The sequence below is a fragment of the Juglans microcarpa x Juglans regia genome, chromosome 7D (genome assembly GCF_004785595.1).
Source record: "Juglans microcarpa x Juglans regia isolate MS1-56 chromosome 7D, Jm3101_v1.0, whole genome shotgun sequence".
NCBI classification, from domain to species: Eukaryota; Viridiplantae; Streptophyta; class Magnoliopsida; order Fagales; family Juglandaceae; genus Juglans; species Juglans microcarpa x Juglans regia.
In genome coordinates this window covers 21211439-21237465 of record NC_054606.1, presented here as the reverse complement: position 1 = coordinate 21237465, position 26027 = coordinate 21211439, and the positions used below count along the sequence as shown (strand labels likewise).

General features: G+C 37.0%; 1 protein-coding gene across 2 annotated transcripts; it reads left to right on the top strand.

Moving 5' to 3' along the window:
- The first annotated feature begins 21841 nt into the window (after positions 1 to 21841).
- LOC121240064 lies at positions 21842 to 25730 on the top strand. Of its 2 annotated transcripts, XM_041137517.1 has the most exons (7): positions 21842 to 22111; positions 22237 to 22277; positions 22366 to 22429; positions 22852 to 23040; positions 23804 to 23875; positions 24975 to 25150; positions 25247 to 25730. In XM_041137517.1, exons 1-7 carry the CDS (start codon positions 21959 to 21961, stop codon positions 25362 to 25364), a joined length of 813 nt encoding a protein of 270 aa, XP_040993451.1. In that variant the 5' UTR covers positions 21842 to 21958; the 3' UTR covers positions 25365 to 25730. The 2 variants fall into 2 exon arrangements, 1 of the variants encoding a protein (XP_040993451.1); XR_005935434.1 differs by lacking the exon at positions 22852 to 23040 and having other exon boundaries at positions 22011 to 22111; positions 22361 to 22429; positions 23838 to 23875.
- The last annotated feature ends 297 nt before the right edge of the window (positions 25731 to 26027 follow it).

Sequence of the window (26027 nt, the reverse complement as noted above, 5' to 3'; positions counted from 1 at the left end):
TTTATTACTCTTTTATTTATGAAAAGTGTCAGTTTTCCTCCAATACTATTGATTTTATTTTATTTCTACATTTGTTTTTTTATTTTCTTGGATTAGAAGAAATGGGAAGATTTAGTGTGAAATGAGGGCATTTTGGTACAAAAGAAAAGACTACAGACCCAGACCGACGAGAGACAACAAGATCTGAAGAGAGCCGAGGAGATTTAGGTGAGGAGACTCAATGGCCACTAGAATTGGTGACAAGAGTCAGGCGATGAAAGAGATATTTTACCTCCTCGGCAAAAAGACTTGGCGACAAGGCTCTGGATGATTAGATTGGGCGACTAGTCTAATCGACCAACATAAAAGACCAACCTAAACGACATCATAGGCAACAACTAGTAAAGGGTTTGAAAGTAATTTTGATCAAGAGAAAATAGAAAGAAAGCACAGAAGAAATTCACAAGTCCAAATTCGGAATACACTAGAAGACCGCCTATACATGCTTGAGTGGTTCGATCAAAACTTTCTACTCACATATCCGATGGATGCGGTTCTAGATGGGTTGGAAAGCTGATTTGAAGGGCTATAACTTTGTCTCTAATAAGAATTTTCTAAATTCTAACTCCTAGAGTGCGTACGAGGCAGTCAAAATTAGTCCTAAAATTTAGGCCATTTTTAGGCGGAAATCATTAAAACATTAGGGTTTCTTTTCTACTCTTTATAAGCATATCATTAACACAAAATTAAGAGGAGGGTCTAATTTTTGGAGTCCAATATTCCAGAGTCTATTTTTTAAGTTTCTTTCAATGAGGCAAATCTAGAGAGCAAATGCAAGAGCCGCATACTTCATCAACTGACTCCAACGAAGAACACTAGTTTTATTCTTTTTCTTTTCAAATTCATTAAGAATTAATTTTATTTTCTAGATTTTTGATATAGTCTAGCATTGAACATACAATTTAAATTCTAAGTTATCGTATTTTCAATATTTTCATGATTGAGTGTTTATTCTTTATTCTTAATGTTTGCAATTTTCTAGCTAATTATTGTTCAATGTATTGAATCACAATGAGACCGAAATGTGATTTGTGATTAAAGCTCTATGATTAAGCACCATTAGTTAAGTGAAAGTAGAGATACTTTATCGCGATTAGTGTGATTTTCAATAAAAATCCAAAAAACTTAATGAGTCTTCAATTAGTTAAATTCATATAGAGATATGGAGTTATTAATTGGAGATATTTTTAGTATTATTAGAGAGAAAACATTGAATAGTTAAGAAATTTTTATCATCAACTTGAGATACTTGTAATTCTATAACAAGTAAGAATAAATTATGTGGGATTCGCTAGGTGAAATCAAACGCTCTAGATCTATTCTTATCATTTTTAAAAATCTAAATTTTAATATTCTTTTCTTTAGTTTAATCTAGATTATCTATTCCTTAAATTTTGATTTTTCAAATAGTAATTAATTTAATAAATTTTAGTACTCAATAGCATAATTAATGTTTGTGGGTTCGACATCTGTTTTCTTTAAAAACAATTTACTACTTGTTACGATTTTATGCACTTGCAGATATTTACACCACAACACTTACCTCTGACACATTGCCCTCATTTACTCAGTCTTTGTCTCCTTGTACCTTTTTTCTCTCTTTTTCTTAATGAATGACACTCAATGGATTGGATCATGGATGCTATATTGGGTCTAGACTATTTTATCAATTCCAATTGATGCCTATTGCCTAGAGAAAATACTAAAATTGAAGTTTATGTCCAGAAGTTGAAGAAGCTCGTGCATCCATCGCCCAAAAGTCCCCTTCCCTCACCAATCTAATCACTTTTATTGGTTTCTCTCAATGGCTGGTGAAGAATTCAGTTTTATGTCACTTCACTGTCTACTTTTGTGTGTCTAACCCTCTTCACTCTATTTTCCATCATTTTCTTCACTTCCTTGTGACGCGTTGTCCTCCTTTCCTTAGCCTTTGTCCCATTGACTCACTAAAAAATGAGCAGTACAAAGGCCATCCTAAGTGCAAAAGGATGTCGCGTAATAATTAGGAATAAATTCCTAGATCGTCTCCTTACGGAAAGTTACTTAAAATCAAACTCGTTTAAAATTGTGAAAATATTCACAAAGAGAAAATAAAAATAGTGGTATGTGCAATGAATGGAATAGTGCAACGAAAATGAAAATGACACTAGTCATGGACTAGATTAATATTTTTAGATTTTTTTGAGTGTTGAAATGAAATGTTATAGACTAACAAATTGAAATTAACAATCAATGAATCAACTAAGTTAAACAATCTCAATTAACTAGAAAATTAATTAATAAAATTGAAATTAATTAAGTTCTAATTAACCTAATATGCAATGGAACTAAGAGATTAATAAAACTAAGCTAAGAATTAAATTAGATTAGAAAATAATTGACAAAATACGAACTGAAAATTGACAAGCCTCAAAATCAAGATTCTAGGGTTCATCCTTGTATTCAAATCACAAATTCTCAAAATCAATACATAGCAATTGTAATTACTGTTAAATGAAAGCTTAAAAGAGCAAGAAAAATAACTACATTAAATAAAATAAATAACAAATAAATTGCCCAAACTTCTAAGCCAAAAATCTCAAAAATACTCCATAAACTTTAAACTGAAATTAAATAAAAAGTATGGAATGAAAAGAGCAAGCCAAATGAATGGAGATGGAGGTGGCAAGCAGTGGAGGAGAAGACTGGAGCGGTAGTTGGACCCCAAATGAGTTCTGCAATGCGCGGCGCTAGAGCGTTCTTTCCTTTCCTTTCTATCATGTGTGGCGTGAATTCTTTTGTCTCCTTTGAATGAAAACTCCATGAGAAATTAATGTGAATTCCCTGTGCGCATTAGACCCTAGTGTCCAGAATGCCCTTTTATCAAAACTCCGAAAAGGCCCCCAAGCCTCTCACTGTCATGTGTTTATGGTCTTTAGTGCATGTTTTCCCCTTAAGGATCCATGCATGTGAGTTGAGAGAAACCAACTTCTGTCCAAGAATCAAAAGTAATGGGTCCCACGTGCAAATGTGACTTTTCTCTTTTTTTATACTTTTCATTTCTTGACCTATAAAAATAATATAAATCAGAAATAAAATAAGATAAAAAAGAAGAATAGAATATCAAAAATATGTTGTGCATGTGAATGAACATTGTCTAATTAAATCACAAGTTATAAAATTAAGCATAAATCATGTTATTAACCAATTTAAATCACAACTCAAATTTTTTCATCTTAACCATTTTTCCATCTAAAACCAATAATAATGTAATGAAATAAATAAAATATCTTGGTTCTAAATGTATAAAATATGCAATAACTCAACTTAATCACCCATCATCACATTTTTCTCTCTTTTTCCTAAAGAGAGCCACCCAATGGACTGGGCCATGAAAGCCATATTGGGCCTGCGCTATTTTATCTCTTCTAGTTGACCCTTAATGCCTGCAAAAAATAATAAAAATGAAGTTTTTGTCTGGAAGTTAAGAAGCTCCTGTATCAAGTCGCCTAGAAGTCCCATTCTCTCAACTGATCTGTTGGTCACTTCAGTGCTTGGTGAAGAGTTTGGCTTTATGTCATTTTATTATCTGCTTTTACATGCCTAACCCCTCTTCTATCTCTTCTCCCCTCATTTCCATCACTTTCTTCTGACACATTGCCCTCCTTTTCTAGGCCTTTGTCCCGTAATCTCTCTTTTCTATCTTTTTCTTGATGAATGCCACCAGATGGACTGGACAATTAATGTTATATTGGGCTTGTGCTCTTTTATCCCTTCCAGTTGACCCTTAATGCTTGGAAAAAATTATAAAATTGAAGCATCCATTTAGAGGTTGAAAAAGCTCGCACATCCAGTCGTCAAGAAGTCCCCTCATCTCAGCCGATATGTTCCCTTTTATTGGCCTTTGTTAGTGGTTGGTGAATAAATCGTCTTTATGTCATTTCACTATCCGCTTTTGCATGTCTAGCCTCATTTCTTTGTATATTTCCCTCATTTCTGTCACTTCCCTCTAATACATTTTCCTCCATTCCTCAGTCTTTATCTCATCATCTTTTTTTCTCTATTTTTCCTCATGAAGGCCACCCAATGGACTGGGTCATGGATGTCATATTGGGTCTGGGCTATTTTATCTCTTCCAATTAACCCTAATGCCTACAGGAAATAATAAAAATGAAGCTTCCGTTTAGAAGTGAAGAAGCTCACGTATCCAGTCGGCTAGAATTCCCTTCTCTCAGTCAATTTGATCCCTTTTATTGTCTTGTGTCAGTGGTTGGTGAAGAATTCGACTTTATGTCACTTCCTTGTCTGCTTTTGCGTGCCTAACCCGCTTCCTCTCTCTATTTTCCTCTATTTTCGTCACTTCCTTCTGATACTTTGTCATCCTTTCCACAGTCTTTGTCCCCTCCTCTCCTTTTTTAATCTTTTTTTCGATAAAGGTCACCCAATGGACTGATACATGGATGCTATATTTGGTCTGGACTCTTTTATCCCTTTCAATTGACCCCTAATGCCTAGAGAAAATGATAAAATTGAAGCATCTATCTGAAAGTTGAAGAAGCTCGCACATTTAGTCGCCCAAAAGTCGCCTTCTCTCAGCCGATCTAATCCCTTTTATTGGCCTCTTTCAGTAGTTGATGAAAAAATTGACTTTATGTCACTTCTCTATCAACTTTTGTATGCATGACCCATCTTCTCTTTATTTTCTCCTCATTTATGTCACTTCATTCTAACACATTTCCCTCATTTCCTCAGTCTTTATCTCATTTTCTCTCTATTACCTGATGAAAGCCACCCAATGGACTGCGTCATGGATGTCATATTGGGTATGGGTTATTTTATCCATTCCAATTGACCCGTATTACCGGGAAAAAATTTAAAAAAATGAAACTTTCATTAAGAGGTGAAGAATCTTGCATATCCAATCGCCCAAAACTCCCATTTTTTCAACCAATCTAATCCCTTTTATTGGCCCCTCTCAGTGGTTGGTGAAGAACTCAATTTTATGTCACTTCATTGTCCACTTTTGCGTGCATGACCCACCTTCACTCTATTTTTTGTTGCTTTCTGTCACATACCTCTGACACATTGTCCTCATTTCCTCAGTCTTTATTCCCTTATATCTTTTTTCTCTATTTTTCTTAATGAATGACACCTAATGAGCTGGGTCATGGATGTCATATTGGACCTAGGCTATTTTATCCCTTATAATTGACGTCTAATGCCTGGAGAAGATACTAAAATTGAGATTTCTGTCCAGAAGTTGAAGAAACTCGTGCATCCAGTCTCCCAAAAGTCTCCTTCTCTCACCGATATGATCCCTTTTATTAGTCTCTCTCAATGGCTGGTGAAGAATTCAAGTTTATGTCACTTCACTATCTACTTTTGTGTGCATGACCCCCTTCACTCTATTTTCTCTTCCTTTTCGTCACTTACTTCTGACACCTTGTCGTCCTTTCCACCACTTCCTTCTGACACTTTGTCCTCCTTTCTTCAACCTTTGTCTCATTTTCTCATTTTTTCCCTTTTTCGTGAAGAAAGACACCCAATGGATTAGGCCATTGATGTCTTATTGGCTTTGGGTATTTTATCCCTTCCAGTTGATCCCAATGGTTGGAAAAAATAATTAATCTAAAGTTTATGTGTATAGGTTGAAGAAGCGCGTGCATTTAGTTGGCCAAAAGTCACCTTCTCTCAGCTGATCTGATCCTTTTATTGGCCACTTCAATGCTTGGTGAAGAGTTCGGCTTTAAAATCATTTAATTATCTACTTTTGCGTGCCTGACCCCTTTCTCTCTGTTATCATCTCCCTTCCACCACTTCATTCTAACACATTGCCCTATTTTCCTCAGTTTTTCTCCCCTAATCTCATTTTTCTATCTTTTTCTTGATGAAGGCCACCCAATAGACTGGACCACTAATGTCATATTGGGTTTGTGCTCTTTTATCCCTTCTAGTTAACTCTTAATACTTGGAGAAAATGATAAAATTAAAGCTCGCACATCCAGTCTTCTAGACATCCCCTCATCTCAGTTGATCTGATCCCTTTTATTGGCCTGTGTCAGTGGTTAGTGAAGAATCGTCTTTATGTCATTTAACTATTTACTTTTGCATGTCTCATCCCCTTCCTCTCTATTTTACTCTCATTTATATCACTTCCTTCTCACACATTTTCCACCATTCATTAGTCTTTATCTTTTTATCTTATTTTCTCTCTTTTTCCTCATAAGGGACACCCAATAGACTGGGTCATGGATGCTATATTGGGTCTGGGCTATTTTATTTGTTCCAGTTGACCCCAAATGCAGACACAAAATAATAAAGATGAAGCTTCCATTTGGAAGCAAAGAAGGTTGCCCATTCAGTTGCCTAGAAGTCCCTTCTCTTAGCCGATCTGATCCTTTTATTGACCATTTTAGTACTTGGTGAAGAGTTCATCTTTATGTCAATTTATTGTCTACTTTTGCGTGTCTGACCCCCCTTTTCTTTTTTTTTCACTCATTTCCGTCATTTCCTTCTGATACCTTGCCCTCTTTTTCTCAACTTTTCTCCTTTAATCTCATTTTTCTATCTTTTTCCTTTTGAAAGCCATCCAATGGACAGGATCATTAATGTCAGATTTGGTCTTTATTTTTTTTTTATCATTTCCAGTTGACAATTAATGCTTGGAGAAATTGATAAAATGGAAGCATCCGTTTGGAGGTTGAAGAAGCTCGCACATCCAGTCGTCCAAAAGTCCCCACATCTCGGCTGATATGATCCATTTTATTGGCTTCTATTAGCGGTTGGTGAAAAAATCGTCTTTATGTCATTTAACTATCCCATTTTGCATGTATGGCCTCCCTTCTCTCTATTTTTCCTTCATTGTTATCACTTCCTTCTGACACATTTTCCACCATTCCTTAGCCCTTATCCCATCATCTCATTTTCTCTCTTTTTCCTCATGAGGGACACCCAATAGACTAGGTCCTGGATGCCATATTGGGCCTAGGTTATTTTAACTCTACCAGTTGACCCCTAATGCCTACAGAAAAAAATAAAAAATTAAGCTTTCGCCTGGAAGGGAAGAAGCTCACGCATCCAGTCGTCTAGCGCTCCCCTTCTCTCAACCGATTTGATCCATTTTATTGGCATGTGTTAGTGGTTGGTGAAGAATTCGGCTTTATGTCACTTCATTGTCCACTTTTGTATGCCTAACCCCCTTTTCTCTATTTTCCTCTCCTTTCTGACACTTCCTTCTCACAACTTATAATCTTTTTTGTCCCCTTATCTCATTTTTCTATCTTTTTCCTTATGAAGGTCACCCAATGGACTAGACCATGGATGCCATTTTAAGCTTTGGCTCTTTTATCCATTCGAATTAACCCATAATACTTGGAGAAAATGATAAATTGAAGCATCCGTATGTAAGTTGAAGAAGCTCGCACATCCAATCGCCCAGAAGTCACATTCTATTAGTCGATATGATCCCTTTTATTTGCCTCTGTCAATGGTTGGTGAACCTTTTTGACTTTATGTCACTTCACTATCCACTTTTGCATGTCTGGCCCCCTTTCTCTCTATTTTTTCCTCATTTCTGTCACTTCCTTCTAACACATTTTCCTTCATTCCTCAGTCTTTATCTCATCATCTCATTTTTTCTTTTTTTTCCTCATGAGGACCACCCAATGAACTCTGTCATCGATGTCATATTGGGCCTAGACAATTTTGTCTCTTCCAATTGACCCCTAATGCCTGCAGAAAATAATAAAAATGAAACTTTCATCTGGAAGTGAAGAAGCTCGTGCATCCAGTCTCCTAGAACTCTCATTCTCTCAGCCAATCTGATCCCTTTTATTGGCCTGTGTCAATGGTTCGTGAGGAATTCGACTTCATGTCACTTCATTGTCCACTTTTGCATGTCTAACCCCCATTCTCTCTATTTTTCTCTCATTTTCGTCACTTTTCTTCAGACACCTTATCCTCATTTCCTTAACTTTTGTCTCATAATGTCATTTTTCTCTCTTTTTTTCTTATGAAGGTCACCCAATAGACTGGGCCCTGGATGTCATATTAGGCCTAGGTTAGTTTATCTTGTCCAATTGACACAAAATTCCTAGAGAAAATAATAAAACTGAAGTTTATGCCTAGACGTTAAAAAAGATCTTGCATCCAATCACTCACAAGCTTTTTCTCTCAACTGATCTTATTCATTTTATTGGCCTCTATCAGTGGTTGGTGAATGTAACACCCCGTATTTTAGTGTATTTTTACTGAATGATTTTTTTTATTGTTCAAAAATTTATTCTCTTATTTTAAAATTGGTTGGATTTTTAGTAAGTTTATTTCTATGATTTTAATTTGGTGAAAACTATTGTTATGTGCTTTCCACATATTTATTTTTTGTTATGCATTTAAATTGCTTTTAATATTTAAATTAATTACCGTGGGATTTAATTATTTCAATTTGACTTTACCATTACGTTTAAATTATTTTATTTAACTTGTGGTTTTAAAATCGTTTCCGTTGGATCATTTTTGTGACCCAAGTTATGAGGATTGAACCTCATTTCTTTTCCCTCCATTTTTCTTTCCTTCCTTTTCTTTTCTTTCTTTTCTTTTTTCTTCTTTATTTTTCCCCCTCCCCCGTGCGCGCGAACCAGCTCTCTCCCTCTCTCTTCCGTCCGTCACCTTCACCTAGCCCGCCGCCGTCGCGCCGCCGTGCACGACACCGCCCGGTCGACCAGCTCCCCCTCCCTCCGGCGACCTCACCCCCCAAATCTCAGCCCCTACCTCGCCGCCGGTAGCCCACACGCACCCCACGAAGCCGCGGGCCACTTTTGTTCCAGCGCCGCCGTGAGCCAGCGGTGGCCTTCACCGCCCACCCCATTGTGTTCCCCTGCCGCCGGCGACCTCACCCCACCAACCTCACCTCCATTCGCGCCGCCGTTAACTACCAGTAACCCTTCAAAGCCGCGGCCACCTTTCGTTCCAGCGCCGCCGTCGCGCCACCTCCGGCCACCATCTTCCTACCACTTCATCCCCGACCTCTTGGAAACCCATTGGACCCAACCCCACCTCCGATCCGTCACCGGTGAAACTCCACCATCTACATTTCCGATTTGGGCATTTTGGTCTTCTACCGCCCATTTCGCCGCCACCCACGGCAAACCACCACCACCACTGGCTTCACCGACCTCCCTAGGCCCTACCCTATCAATCTTGGGTCTTCGTTTGCCTCCGTTTGAAAGTTGGTATTTGTGACCCACGGCCACAGTGTATTTTACACTGTGGTGTTGCTCAAACGTCGCCTTTTTCAACTTCAAGATCCTTCGGAAATTGTTATATTGCACTGTAAGTATTTTCCTTAAAGAACTTTCGTGATTTAAATATATTTTTGCACTAACACATATTATCTGTGAATTGGTTTGTTTTGCCGGACTGAGTCCGAGGAGTTTCGGGGGTCGGATGGATTGTGGACGGAGTTGTGGGTTTGTTCGCATTGTGAATTGTGGTTGTTGGTTGTTGGTTATGGCTTGTTCATGTACATCGCATATTGCATGCATGATCATGTTTGTAAAGAAAACTGGGTTTTCGCATGATTGCATACATGTTCATGTGTTTATTGGAATTGGATTCTCATGTGAGTAAAAGGAAAAGAGACTGTAGGGATGGTGGTAAGCAGGGATGGTGGTTGTGTCCCGCCTGTGATTCCCGCCTACAGTGCTCTGTTAAGTATTCATTGTGTGTAAAGGAACTGTAGGGATGGTGGTAAGCAGGGATAGTGGTAGAGTCCCGCCTGCGATTCCCGCCTACGGTGCACGCGATAGGGATGGTGGTTGTGTCCCGCCTGTGATTCCCGCCTACGGTGCACGCGGTAGGGATGGTGGTAAGCAGGGACGATGGTAGAGTCCCGCCTGCGATTCCCGCCTACAGTGTCCGATAAATGGGTTGTTTGTGTGAATCATTTTATGGGAGAATGTTTTACGGATATTTTGGGCCAAAATGGAATTTTTGGCGTGTGTTGGAAATAATCATTTTTTTGGGAAAAATTGGTATTTTATGGCTAAATGTATTTTGTATATTGTTGGTTGCATTAATGTATTTTTATCCCGAGAGTTGTTTGGTTTATACTTACCTGTGGTACCATTTTATGGTATCGCAGATTTTGATGCAGATGATGATGACGAGCCTTAGCTTGGCTCCGTTGGAGGAGTGATCTGGGATTGCTCCTGTTTAGTGAGTTATGTTTTTATCAATTTATGTATTTACCTTTTGTATTATATTTGGGACGACTGTATAATTTTTAAAGATAAATTGTGTTAAATATTTGTATTTAAATTTCTGGTACTTAGTTGACTTATGTAGACTATCCGCTGCGTTATTTTATTTGTACACTGTTGCATGTACACACACTGGCACTTCGTTGGGATGTGTGACCGTATTGTCACCATCCTGGTGTCTCAATCCCTGTGTATTTATATAAGGGGGATTGGGGGCGCCACAGTGAAGAATTCAACTTGATGTCACTTCATAATCCACTTTTGCATACCTGGCTCCATTCTCTCTATTTCCCCTCTTTTCCGTCACTTCCTTCTGATACATTGTCTTCCTTTCCTCAGCCTTTGTCCCCTCTTATCATTTTTCTCTCTTTTCCTTGATGAAATCCACCCAATCAACTGGGACATCGATGCCATATTGGCTTCACCTATAAATCTAAAGTTTTGTCTTGAGGTTTAAGAAGCTTGTACATTTAGTTGAGCAGAAATCTCATTCTCTCAGCCGATCTAATCCTTTTATTGTCAACTTTTGCATGCATGACCCCCTTCTCTCTTTTTTCCTCTCTTTTCTGTCATTTCCTTCTCACAACTTGTCTTCTTTTTCACAGTCTTTGTCGTTTCATCTCCTTTTTCAATCTTTTTCCATATGAAGATCACCCAATGGACTGGGAAATAGATGTCATATTGGGTCTGGGCTCTTTTATCCATTTCAGCTGACATTTAATGCTTGCAAAAAATAATAAAATTGAAGCATCCATTTAGAAGTCGAAGAAGCTTAAACATCCAATCGTCTCAGCCAATTTGATCCCTTTTATTAGCCTGTGTGAGTGGTTGGTGAAGAAATCGTCTTTATGTCATTTTACTATCCACTTTTGCATGTGTGGCACCCTTTGTCTCTATTTTTCTCTCATTTCTCTCACTTTCTTCTAACACATTTTCCTTGATTCCTCGGTATTTATCTCATCATCTTCATTTTCTCTCTTTTTCCTCATGAGGGCTACCCAAAGCACTGGGTCATGGATGTCATATTGGGCCTGAGCTATTTTATCTATTCTAGTTGACCCCTAATTTCTACAAAAAAATAATAAAAATGAAGCTTCTATCTGGAAGTGAAGAAGCTCGCACATCCTGTCGTCTAAAGCTCTCATTCTCTTAGCCAATATGCTCCCTTTTATTGGCATGTGTCAGTTGTTAGTAAAAAATTCGGCTTTATGTAACTTCATTGTCCATTTTTGCATGCCTAACCTTCATTCTCTCTATTTTCCTTTACATTTTGTCACTTCCTTCTGATACATTGTCCTCATTTCATCGACTTTTGTCCTCTAATGTAATTTTTCTCTCTTTTTCGTGATGAATGCCACCAAATGGACTCGGCCTTGGATGTCATATTAGGCCTAGGTTATTTTTTCCCTTCCAATTAACACCTAATGCCTAGAGAAAATAATAAAATTGAAGTTTCTGTCAGAAGGTTGAAAAAGCTCTTACATCCAGACACTCAGAAGCCTCTTCTCTCAACCGATCTGATCTTTTTTATTGGTCACTATCAGTGGTTAGTGAAGAATCTAGCTTTATGTCACTTCATTATCCATTTTTGCATGACTAGCCTCATTCTCTTTATTTCCCCTCATTTCTGTCACTTCCTTCTGACACATTGTCCTCCTTTTCTCAACCTTTGTCTCCTCATCTCATTTTTCTCTCTTTTTTCTTGATGAAATCCACTCAATCGACTGTGCCATTGATGTAATATTGCCTTCAATTATTTTATCCCTTCCAGATGATCCCCAATGCCAGAAAAAATAATAAATCTACAATTTATGTCTAGAGGTTCATGAAGCTCGTGCATTTCGTCGCCCAGAAGTCCCCTTCTCTCAGTCGATCTGATCATTTTATTGGCCACTTCAGTGCTTGGTGAAGAGTTCAGCTTTATGTAATTTTATTGTTTACTATTGCATGTCTGGCCCCCCTTCTCTCTGTTTTTCCCTTCTTTTTGTCACTTCCTTCTGACACATTGCCCTCATTTCCTCAGTCTTTGTCCTTTAATCTCCTTTTTTCTATCTTTTTCATGATGAAAGCCACCCAATGGCTTGGACCATTAATGTCATATTTGGTCTTTGATATTTTATCTCTTCCAGTTGACCCTTAATGCTTAGAGAAAATGATAAAATTGAAGCAACTGTTTGGAGTTAGAAGAAGCTTGAACATCCAGTCGTCCAGAAGTCCCCTCATCTCAGCTGATCTGATCCCTTATATTGGCATATGTCAGTAGTTAGTGAAGAAATCGTATTTATGTCATTTCATTATCCACTTTTGCATGTCTAGCACCCTTTCTTTCTATTTTACTCTCTTTTCTCTCACTTCCTTCTAATACATTTTTCTTCATTCCTCAATCTTTATCCCATCATCTCTTTTTCATTCTTTTTCCTCATGACAGCCACCTAATGCATTGGGCCATAAATGTCATATTGGGCCTTGGTTATTTTATATCTTCCAATTGACTCCTAATTTCTGTAAAAAATAATAAAAATGAAGCTTCCGTCTGTAAGTGAATAAACTCGAGCATCCAGTTATCTAGAACTCCCCTTCTCTTAGACGATCTCCTCCCTTTTATTGGCTTGTGTCAATTGTTAGAGAAAAATTTGGCTTTATGTAACTTCATTGTCCACTTTTGCGTGCCTAACTCTCATTCTCTCTATTTTCCTCTCTTTTTCGTCACTTCCTTCTAACAATTTGTCCTTATTTCCTCAACCATTGTTCTCTAATGTCATTTTTCACTCTTTTTCCTGATGAATGCCACTTAATGGACTGGGCCTTGGATGCCATATTGGGCCTAAGCAATTTTATCCCATCAAATTGACACCTAATGCCTAGAGAAAATAATAAAACTGAAGTTTATGTCTGGAGGATGAAGAAGCTCTTGCATCCAGTCACCCAGAAGCCTCTTCTCTCAACCGATTTGATCCCTTTTATTGGCCTCTATCAGTGGTTGGTGAAGAATTCAGTTTTATGTCACTTCATTATCCACTTTTGCATGTCTCTTGCCTCATTCTCTCTATCTCCCCTAATTTTTGTCACTTCTATCTGACACATTGTCTTCATTTCCTCAGTTTTTGTCCCCTCATCTCATTTTTCTCTCTTTTTCTTGATAAAATCCACCCAATCGACTGGGCCAATGATGTCATATTAGTTCGGCTATGTTATCTCTTCCAGTTGATCCTCAATGCCTAGAAAAAATAATAAATCTGAAGTTTCTGCCTATAGGTTGAAAAAGATCGTACATTTAGTCGCCCAGAAGTCCCCTTCTATCAGCCGATCTAATAATTTTAATGGCCACTTTAGTGCTTGGTGAAGAGTTTGGCTTTATGTCATTTTATTGTCAACTTTTGCATACCTGATCCTCATTCTCTCTTTTTTCTCCTCTTTTTCGTCACTTCCTTCTAACACATTGCCCTTATTTCCTCTGCCTTTTTCCTTAATCTCCTTTTTTCTATCTTTTTCATGGTAAAAGCCACCCAATGGATGGATCATTAATGTCATATTGGGCTTATGATCTTTTATTCCTTCCAATTGACCATTAATGCTTGGAGAAAATGATAAAATCGAAGCATCCGTTTGGAGGTTGAAGAAGCTTGAACATCCAGTCTTCTAGAAGTCCCCTCATCTCAGCCGATCTAATCCCTTTTATTGGCCTCTGTCAGTGGCTGGTGAAGAAATCGTCTTTATGTCATTTCACTATCAACTTTTGCATGCCTGGGCCCCTTTCTCTCAATTTTTCTCTATTACTCAGTCTTTATTCCATCATCTCATTTTCTCTCTTTTTCCTCATGAGAGCCAGCCAATAGACTGGGTCATGGAGGCCATATCGGGCCTGCGCTATTTTATCTCTTCCAGTTGACCCTTAATGCCTGCAAAAAGTAATAAAAATGAAGCTTTCGTTTGGAAATGAAGAAGCTCGCGCATCAAGTCGCCTAAAACTCTCATTCTCTCATCGATCCAATCCCTTTTATTGGCATGTGCCAGTGGTTGGTGAAGAATTCGGTTCTATGTCATTACATTGTCCACTTTTGCGTGCATAACCCCTTTCTCTTCATTTTCCTTTCATTTATGTCACTTTCATCTGACACATTGTCCTCATTTCCCCAACTTTTGTCCCCTAATGTCATTTTTCTCTTTTTTTCCTGATAAAGGCCACCCAATGAACTGGGCCATGTATGCCATATTGGGCCTAAGTTATTTTATCCCTTTTAATTGACACTTAATGCCTTGAGAAAATAATAAAACTGAAGTTTTTGTCTAAAGGTTGAAAAAGCTCTTGCATCCAATCACCCAGAAGCCTCTTCTCTAAACCTATCTGATCCCTTTTATTGGCCTGTATTAGTGTTTGGTGAATAATTTAACTTTATGTCACTTCATTATTCACTTTTACGTGCCTAGTCTCATTCTCTCTATTTCTCCTCATTTCCGTCACTTCCTTCTGACACATTGTCCTCATTTCCTCAGCCTTTGTCTCTTCATCTCATTTTTCTCTCTTTTTCTTGATAAAATCCACCCAATCGACTGGGTCATTGATGTCATATTGGTTTCGGCTATTTTATCCATTCCAGACGATCCCCAATGCCTGAAAAAATAATAAATCTACAGTTTCTTTCTAGAGGTTGAAGAAGCTCGTGCATTTAGTTGCCAAGAAGTCTCATTCTCTCAACCGATCTGATCCTTTTATTGGCCACTTCAGTGGATGGTGAAGATTTCGGTTGTATGTAATTTTATTGTCTATTATTGAGGGTCTGACCCCCATTCGCTCTATTTTTTCCTCATTTCCGTCATTTCCTTCTTACACTTTGCCCTCTTTTCCTCAATTTTTGTCCCCTAATCTCATTTTTCTATATTTTCCCTGATGAAAGTCACCCAATGAGCTGGATCATTAATGTCATTCTAGGTCTGTGCTCTTTTATCCCTTCTGGTTGACCATTAATGCTTGGGAAAAATGATAAAATTGAAGCATTAGTTTGGTTGAAGACGCTCAAACATACAGTCATCCAGAAATCCCCTCATCTTAGCCGATCTGATCCCTTCTATTAGCCTCTGTCAGTGGTTGATGAAGAAATTGTCTTTGTCATTTCACTATTCACTTTTGCATGTTTGGCCCCATTTCTCTCAATTTTTCCTCCGTTCTATCACTTCCTTTTGACACATTTCCCTCCATTCCTCAATCTTTATCCCATCATTTCTTTTTTTCTCTTTTTTCTCATGAGGGTCATCCAATACACTGGGTCATGGATGTCATATTGGGCTTGAGCTATTTTATCTATTCTGGTTGACCACTAATGCCTTCAGAAAATAATAAAAATGAAGCTTCCATCTAGAAGTGAAGAAACTCGCACATCCAGTCGCCTAGAACTCCCTTTCTCTCAGCCAATCTGATCCATTTTATTAGTCTGTGTATGTTGTTCGTGAAGAATTCAGCTTTATGTCACTTCATTGTCCACTTTTGCGTGCCTAACCCTCTTCTATCTATTTTCTTCTCATTTCCATCACTGTTTTCTGACACATTGTCCTCCTTTCCTAACCCTTGGTCCCCTAATGTCATTTTTTTCTCTTTTTCCTTTTGAAGACCACCCAATGGACTGGGCCAAGGATGCCATATTGGGCCTAGACTCTTTTATCCCTTCTTATTGACACTAAATGCCTAGAGAAAATAATCAAACTGAAGTTTTTGTCTAGAGATTGAAGAAGCTCTTGCATCCAGTCACCCAAAAGCATCTTCTCTAAATCGATCTGATCCCTTTTATTGGCATGTATCTGTGGCTGGTGAAGAATTTAACTTTATGTCACTTCATTATCCACCTTTGCGTGCCTAGTCTCATTCTCTCTATTTCCCCTCATTTCCGTTACTTCCTTCTTATACTTTTTCCTCATTTCCTTAGTCTTTGTCCCTTTATCTCTTTTTTCTCTCTTTTTCTTGATGAAATCCACCAAATAGACTCAGCCATTGATGCCATATTGTCAGCTATTTTATCCATTCCAAATGATCCCCAATGCATGGAAAAATTATAAATCTGCAGTTTCTTTCTAGAGGTTGAAGAAGCTCGTGCATTTAATCTCTCAGAAGTCCACTTCTCTCAGTTGATCTGATCCTTTTATTGGCCACTTCAGTGCTTGGTGAAGAGTTCGGCTTTATGTCATTTTATTGTCTACTTTTGTATATCTGGCCCTCTTTCTCTCTCTTTTTCCCTCCTTTCTATCACTTCCTTCTGACACATTGTCCTCCTTTCATCAGCATTTCTCTCATAATCTCATTTTTCTAACTTTATTTTTTATGAAAGCCACCCAATGGACTGGACCATTAATGTCATATTGGGTCTGTACTCTTTTATCCCTTTTAGGTGACCCTTTATACTTGGAAAAAATGATTAAATTGAAGCATTTGTTTGGAGGTTGAAGAAACTCGCAAATCCACTCATCCAAAAGTCCCCTCATATCAGCCCATCGGATCCCTTATATTGGCCTCTATCAGTGGTTGGTGAAGAAATCGTCTTTATATCATTTCATTATCTACTCTTGCATGTCTGACTCATTTCTCTCTATTTCTTCCTCTTTTCTATCACTTCCTTCTGACACATTTTCCTTCATTCTCCCGTCTTTATCCCATCATCTCCTTTTTTAATCTTTTTCCTCATGAGGGCCACCAAATGGACTAGGCCATGGATGCCATTTTGGGTCTGGGCTATTTTATCTCTTTTAGTTGACACCTAATGCCTGCAAAATATAATAAAAATAAAACTTTCGTCGTGAAGTGAAGAAGCTTGCTCATCCAGTCGCCTAGAACACTCATTCTCTCAGCCGATCTGATCCCTTTTATTAGCATGTGTCAGTGGTTGGTGAAGAATTCGATTTTATGTCACTTTATTGTCCACTTTTGCATACCTAACCCCCATTCTCTCTATTTTTCTCTCATTTTCGTCTCTTCCTTCTGACACATTGTCCTCATTTCATCAATCTTTGTCCCCTAATGTCATTTTTCTCTATTTTTTATGCTGAAAGTCACCCAATGAACTGGACCATAGATGTCATATTGGGCTTATGTTATTTTATCCCTTACAATTGACACCTAATATCTAGAGAAAATTAAAATAAATAAAATAAATAAAATAAAATAAAAACTGAAGTTTTTGTCTGGAGGTTGAAGAAGCTCTTACATCCAATCACCGAGAAGCATCTTCTCTCAACCGATCTAATCCCTTTTATTTGCATCTATCAGTGGTTGGTGACGAATTGAGTTTTATGTCACTTATTATCCACTTGTGCATGCTTGGCCTCATTTTCTCTATTTTCTCTCATTTTCGTCACTTCCTTCTAACACATTGCCATCATTTCCTCAATCTTTATCCTCTCATCTCATTTTTCTCTCTTTTTCTTGATGAAATCCACCCAATCGACTGGGTTATTGATGCAATATTGGGCCTGGGCTATTTTATCTCTTCCAAGATCCACTAATGCTTGGACAAAATAATAAAACTGAGTTTTCTGTCTAGAGGTTGAAGAGACTCATGCATCCAGGTTCTCAGAAGTCTCTTTCTCTTAGCCTATCTGATTCTTTTATTGGCCACTTTCAGTGTTTGGTGAAGAATTCAACTTTATATCTCTTTACTGTCCACTTTTGCATACCTGACCATTCTTCTCTCTTTTTTCCTCTCCTTCATGTCACTTACTTCTGGCACATTGCCCTTCTGTCCTCAACTTTTTTTCTCGTCTTCTCATTTTTCTATCTTTTTCATAATGAAAGCGACTTAATGGACTAGGCTATACATGTCATATTAGGTCTGGGGTATTTTATCCCTTACAGTTGACCTCTAATGTCTAGAGAAAATAACAAAATGAAGCTTCTGCCTCGAGGTGAAGAAGCTCATGCATCCAGTCGCTCAAAACTCCCCTTCTCTCAGTTGATATGATCCCTTTTATTGGCCCTTGTCACTGATTGGTGAAGAATCCAGCTTTATGTCATTTCATTGTCCACTTTTGTATGCCTGGCCTCTTCTTTCCATTTTACCCTTCTTTCCATCACTTCCTTCAAATACATTACCCTCATTTCTGCATCCTTTGCATTTCATCTTCTTCTTTTATCTTTTTTTCCAATGAAGGCCACCCTATGGACTGGGAAATGGATGTCATATTGGGTCTAGATTATTTTATCCCAACCAGTTGACCCCTAAGGCTTGAAAAAAATAATAAAATAGAAGTTTCTGTCTAGGGATTGAAGAAACTCGTGCATCCAATTGCGTAGAAGTCCCTTTCTCTGAGCCAATCCAATCCCTTTTATTGGCTTCAGTTAGTGGTTGGTGAATAATTCAGTTTTATATCACTTCAATGTCCACTTTTGTGTACCCGCTTCTCTTTTATTTTTTCCTATTATGTGTCACTTCTTTCTGACACATTGCCCTCTTTTCCTCAGCCTTTGTCACCTCATCTCATGTTCTCATTTTTTCCTTATGAAAGCCACCCAATGACTTGGGTCATGGATGTCATATTGGGCTTATGTTATTTTATATACCTTCCGCTTAACCCTAATACCTAGAGAAAATAATAAAAATAAAGCTTCCATCTAAAGGTTGAAAGAGCTCATGCATCCATTCACCCTGAAGTCCCCTTCTATCAGCCGATCTAATTCATTTTATTGGCCTTTGTTAGTGGTTAGTGAAAATTTCAGCTTTATGTTACTTTATTATCTACTTTTGTGTGTCTAGCACACTTTCTCTCTATTTTTTCCTCATTATCATCACTTCCTTTAGACATATTTACCTTTTTTCTTTAGCCTATGTCCCCTTATCTATTTTTTCTCTCTTTTTCTTGATGAATGTCACCTAATGGACTGGATCATGAATGCTATATTGAGATTGGACTATTTTATCCCTTCCAATTGACCCCTAATACCTAGAGAAAATAATAAAACTAAAGCTTTTGTATAGAGGTTTAAGAAACTCTAGCATCTAGTCGCCCAGAAGTCATTTTCTCTTAACCAATCTAATCCCTTTTATTGGCCTATGTTAGTGGTTGTTGAAGAATTTAGCTTTATGTCACTTCATTGTCCACTTTTTCATGTCTGGCCCCCTTTATTTCTATTTTTCCCTCATTTCCATCACTTTCTTCTAACATCTTACTCTCTTTTCTGCTTCACTTGCCCTTAATCTTCTTTTTATATCTTTTTCCTGATAAAGTCCACCTAATGGACTGAGCCATAAATGTCATATTGGACTTGGGCTACTTTATTCCTTCCAGTTGCTCTTAATGTCTACAGAAAATAATAAAACTGAAGTTTCTATCATGAGGTTGAAGAAGCTCGTGCATCCAGTCACCCAGAATCCATCTTCTCTCAATCGATCTAATCCCTTTTATTAGCCTCTATGAGTGGTTGGTGATGGCTTTATGTCACTTCAATATCTACTTTTGCGTGCCTGACTCCATTCTCTCTATTTTCCTTCATTTTCGTTACTTCCTTCTAACAACTTGCCCTTCTTTCCTCAACCTCTGCCCCCTCATCTTATTTTTCTCTCTTTTTCTTAATGAAATCCACCCAATCGACTGGGTCATTGATGCCATATTGGGCCTAGACTATTTTATTCCTTCCTGTTGGCCCATGTTGCTTTGAGAAAATAAGAGAACTGAAGCTTCCGTCTGGAGGTTGAAGAAGCTCGCGCATCCAATCACTCAAAAGTCTCATTCTCTCAGCTAATCTAATCCCTTTTATTGATCTCTATCAGTGTTTGGTGAAGAATTAGTTTTATGTCACTTCATTGTCCACTTTTTGGTACGTGACCCCCCTTCTCTCTATTTTTCCTCCCTTGCCATCAGTTACTTTTGACATCTTGCCTTCATTTTCTCAGCCTTTGTCCCCTCATCTCATTTTTCTCTCTTTTTCCTGTTGAAAGTCGCCCAATGGACTAGGTCATAGATGTCATATTGGACTTGGACTATTTTATCCCCTCCAGCTGACCCTAATGTCTGGAGAAAATAATTAAATTGAAGCTTCCGTTTGGAGGTTGAGGAAACTCTCACATCTAGTCGCCCAGAATTTGAATTCTCTCTGGTGATCTTATCTCTTTCCTTTTATTGGCTCCTGTCAGTAGTTGGTGAATAATTCTGTTTTATTTTATTTCACTATCTATTTTTGCTTCCATGTGCCCCTTCTCTCTCTTTTCCCCTCTTTTTTGTCATTTCATTCTGACACTTTGCTCTTTTTTCCTCAACTTTTGTCTCATCATCTCCTTTTATTCTCATATGTCTGATGAAGACCACATAATAGACTGGGTCATGGATGTCATATTTAACCTGGACTATTCTATCCCTTCCACACCCATTTAAGGATGTCACTATGTGCTTATGACGTGTTTTGAAAGGAGAGCCCCTACTATTAATTTAATATACCACAACAAGCAATATTAGTTGACAAGTTTTATTTTAAGAGATTCTTTGTGAACTAAACATTTCTCGTTGGGATATAAATATAGATATATATATATATATATATATAACTCAGTTTTATACCCTTTAATCATAATTTGACACATAAAAATTTTACATTTTTTTTTAAAGAAAAGCTACACTATACCAAATTGCAATACGAGAATTTAGAACCATCTAAAAGGGTGACTGAACCACCATGAAGTGGTGGCAAACTACCTCAATCAAGGTGAATCTTGCCACCCTAACACATCGGGATGGGGTGGCCACAAACCATCCCATGCATGGTGGTTCTAGCCAACTTGACAATAGGATGGATGCAAACTGAGGTTGCAGATCCATCTTATGTGAAGTAATGTTGCCCACACCAAGCAAGGTTGCCATAACTATCATGGGGTGGCCAGACTACCCTATGGAGGAATGGAGAGCCACCCCAATTTTTTTTTCTTTTTTCAATTTTTTTTATAGTGAAATAATTAATTTGGTGTGGGTGTGCTTATTTTATTTTCAAATAAAAATTTTATGCCATGATTTTATCAAAAGATATAAAGAAGTGTTTTACATTGTATCTTTATTGAAGTTAATTTCTTTTGAAAGATTAAATGAAATGAAACTAGAGAATAATAATATGCTTATTGCGAGGAAAAGTTAAACTCCCAAACTCCATATATCAAGCAGGAATAAATATTGTGAAATCTATGTCATATATTTATTGCTCTCTCATTCTTATTCTTATAATTCAAAAAAAAAAATACTTAAAGTCTGAGTCCAAAATCAGGTAGATTATTGACAAAATCTAGCATACAAAATGAGTACTGCTGCAGCCACAAAAAAATTACATAAAGTAATTTCACAAATTACGTGATTCAATGTGATTCGTTAGATCTACTTTACAGTAAAAATAATTTTATAAATTGATAAATCATATCAAATCACATGAGATTGTGAAATTACTTATATGTAATCGCTCATATTGTTTCCCATACAAAAAAATTAAAAAAAAAAATCTACATAAAAAAACACAAATAATCAGAAAATATTATCCCAACACTTCATGATACGCAACAAGCCCATTTCGGTTTCAAATAGGAATGTTTAGTCCAACTATAGGAGTAGGCCCAAACAGTCTTATAGAGATCGTACAGTTCTTCGTCCCCAGGTTACTCAGAGAGAGAGAGAGAGAGAGAGAGAGAGCGAGCGAGCGAGCGAGCGAAGCATAAATCAGATTGAAAATGCAGAGTTTGAAGCGATTGATACCCCAGGCTTCATCAAGCCGGGCTGCGATTCTTTGTGATCAGATTTTGGGGCACCATGAGAATATCTTTCATCTTCCTTCACTGCATTTAGCTCAAAGGTCCTCCATTCGCCTTCTCGACATTTACCAGGTATTCTATACATTGTTTCAAATAGAATCTCTTTATTATTATTTTCTTCCATCAACTATGACAACTAAGGCTTCTATTCTGATTTTTGTTTTCTTTTCCTTTTTTTAAACCTCTATTGTTTGTAGCTGGGAAACAAGGCGGCTATCGAGAAAGAGCGTGCTCGGCTGTGAGTCTGAAGTTTCTATTTTTTTTTTTCCTCTTAGATACCTTATGTATTGAATGCTATAAGTAATTTTTCATGTGATTTAGGGCAGTGCAGATGAGATGAACAGGGGATACTTTGCCGATATTTCGGAGCTCAAGAAACATGGTGGGAAGGTATTGTAGCGAAAAAATCATTTTTTTTTTAATCTTCTACTGGGGTAAGCAAAGGCCTCTGCCCTTCGATTTCGTTGAGAATTTGACTTTCCTTTCCGCTGAGGGAATGATTTGCATAGCGTATTACGTGTAGTGATATTGAATTGGAATGATGTGATTGTGAACTAGTTTCTAAACAATTTTAAACACCACATTCTATATCATGCATTGGATTCGATTAAAAAACTGTGTTGAGATGGCCAGATAGAGTCTATATTTAGTGTGACCAATCTACATAATTGGACCTCTGAGTGGTGATTCTTTTACTTAAACGATGATGATGTGTGATCAAACCTAATAATCTGTGGAGTATAGTATGTAAGTCATGTTCTTTAGTTTATTCTTGACTGTACAGAATGACTTTATTAGCAGTATTTGTGCAGATTTCTATGGCAAATAAAATTATAATTCCTGCAATGGCAGCCGTGAAGTTTCCTGACATAGAAGTGAACTACTCTGGTAATAAAACATGGAAGCTGCCTATCACTTTCAATAGAGATATGGTTGATGCTGAAAAAGCAGCTATTCCAAAGGCAACATTGCTATGTCTTTCATTCCGTGCAAACTCCCAGGTATAGAACGTTAGTTATGATTGTGCACCAAAATTTCAGGTGCTTCACCAGTTCACCAAATGCCAGTGGTTTTTTTGTTCCAAGTTGGATGCGTATATTACATTTGGATATCTTTACTACACCTTTTAATGTGCAAGAAAGCATGTAATCCATTGTGATTAATGAGTATACGGTTTCATGGACTAAATATAATTTACAGAACTTAGGTCTAGGAGCTGTTTGCCAGCTGGAATAAAGTGAGTAGAACTACAAGGAAAATAGGAGAAGGGAGTTGGAGGGTTTTACTTTTTTGTTCCTTTTAGCGAGGGTGGCGGGGTGCAAAATGAAAACGTCAAATATGGATGATAGGCATGATATATGGTGCCCAGATAATATTATATTAGGTTTTAAGGCATTTTCAAAAAGGAAGATACAGTAAAAAATAACTCAAGATTTTGTGCACTAAGTAGAAACAGAAATAGAATCATCATACCAGTTCAATTATTTCTCACACTTGGTCGCTTATATATTACTCCGCCAATTAGGCTGCCTGAAAATTGGCATGCCTCACTATTTTCTCTATATTTTATAAATTCGAATCCCAGAATTTCCTGGATCATATATTTTTTTTAAAATAACTTAGTTGATAGGTTTGACTCTTACTATTTTATCCTCTAATAAAATGTTCTTTAATCAAAGAAATAAATTTGGTTAGTTTCGCTTTTAATTATTTGTATTGTTCTGTTGCTGCAACAATCTGGTGTTATTTCCTGTCACTTGACAGGCAATGATTGATTCTTGGAGTGGGCCTTTTCTAGGTGCTTACAGTGATTCAAAAGATCTTCAGCTATACGAGGTACAATCACTTTTCCGGTTTTTTTTCACCCCTACACTTTGTATATGTTAGTAGTTAAATAAATTGTCCCAGTACTTGGAGGCAATCCCCAGCATTACAGGTTTATGAGATCAATGCATCTAGTTTTCACAACTCGATCATCTACTCATCATTGTATTTAATTACTCGCAAATTTTCTTCTCTGATCCTTTTGTGGGTTCAGATGTAGGTCAGTGCAAGTGTCTGATGAATGCAATCATTTAAAGGTTATATGATTTTTTCATGAAGTTGCATATAAATGTGCTGAGAGAGTTTCCATGAAAAAGTGGGACTTCTTCTTTCTCTAATTTACTCCGATTATCCTCCTTCACTTACCAGTCAAGCATTGAAAACTTGAGCCGCAGTCTCATGGCAACTATATTTTGAGTGGCAATATCATTTTCCAGATTATGCCTCAGTCAGAAGAATTATAATTTGTGCAAGAGATGTTATATGACATGCCAACATTTTTTTCTCCCTTTCTCTAAACGGAGTTGTGGTTTTGTGACATTTTTGCATACTCAATCAAATTGCCACTTGCGCACATAAAACTGTTGATGAATTCACTATTTTTGGTTTCTTTCTGCATAAAATCGTTTCTCCTTTGAAAATATACTAATGCTCAGAACATTAAAGCAGCAATATGATTTTTAAACGACCAAAACAACACACCAGCAGAGTGTGTTGAGTTTGCTGTTATGCAAACATTTAGGATTGAGTTTGCTGTTATGCAAACATTTAGGAAGGCTATTTAAGTGTTTTTTTTTTTTTTTTTTTTTTACATTACCATTGTACTGTAACTGTTTTATCTTTTTCTCGGGAAAACACTAGTTGAATATAGGGAAAAATCAAATGTCCGACACAGTGTTTCATAGTTGGTTCATTCCAGATTAGATGCAAAGGTACATCTTAAAGATTGTAAATGTGTTTTACAAACATTTTCAATGGTTAATTAACAAAGTTCAGAATAAATTGCATATGCCTTATTTTAATCTTTCACGATGCTCTAATAATTTATCATGGATAATTATCTTTAAATTTTTACATTTAAATTATCGATGAAATACTTCATTTTTCCCAGGTGTCCTTCATAGACTCGTGGTTCTTATGCCGGAACCCTATTAAGCAGCTGCTTCTTCGGATAATGAAAAAATCTAATTATGAAGGGAAGGATACACTTCAGAAGCAGATTGTATATTCATTTGGTGACCATTATTACTTCCGAAAAGAATTAAAAATTCTGAACCTTCTCACTGGGTACAAAATATTTCCATTTCCAAACTTATTTAGTGGGAAGGAAGTAATTAGTTTTAGAGCTACTATTTGCTGACATTTTGTCATTTCCATCTGTAGGTATATTTTTCTGCTGGACAAATTTGGTAGAATAAGATGGCAAGGCTTTGGTGTGGCAACAGAAGAGGAGCTGTCATCCCTTCTTTCTTGCACATCACTTCTTTTGGAAGAAAAATGAGGTGGCCAGAGCATTTTCTTAAGGTACTTTTAGAATAAGCAGGAAGAGAGTCACTGATATTGTGAGGCCTCAACTTCAATGGATCAGAAATACCCTAATATGATGGAGATGTTGATATCTTTAGGCATGTTTCGTTTTTTAATTTCCTTTTGCCCAAAAAGGTAAGCTAGCCTTTCATTTCTCCCTGTTTCTGTTGTATTATACCTGCTCTTATTTCTAGATTTTCGTTTATCTTTGGGAGTTTATTAAGGTACCCTATATTCTGCAGAATGAAAAATGTAAAAATTAAAATTAAAATAACTTTTTGAAATAGAAATTGTTTTAGAATAACTTTAGCTCTGGAAATTCAACCAAAAATTAAGAGAATTTGCGTATGAACCTGCATGTAGCTTGATGTTTTTTTTTAAATTTACGAATGATATCAAAATCAATATCGATTTGATATATGGGATTTAAAATTGCGATACCCTATATTATATAGTTGTGAATAAAAAGGTGACGAATGAAATCTCTCAAATTGTTTGGGAGATAAGATCAATGATTTTACTGAATTTAATTATAGTCTTGAATAGTCTATAGATTCAGTTGTGAAAAGGCCTTATTTATAAATTTTACCTTGACAAGTCTATAAATATGATCATATTCTGAAATCTCACGTTTTAA

Coding starts and splice junctions, on each gene's coding strand:
- LOC121240064 (XM_041137517.1), top strand. CDS start 21,959: ATGCAGAGTTTGAAGCGATTGATACCCCAGGCTTCATCAAGCCGGGCT. Junction 22,278..22,365: donor GAGAAAGAGCGTGCTCGGCT/GTGAGTCTGAAG, acceptor GATTTAGGGCAG/TGCAGATGAGATGAACAGGG. Junction 25,151..25,246: donor ATTCTGAACCTTCTCACTGG/GTACAAAATATT, acceptor TTCCATCTGTAG/GTATATTTTTCTGCTGGACA.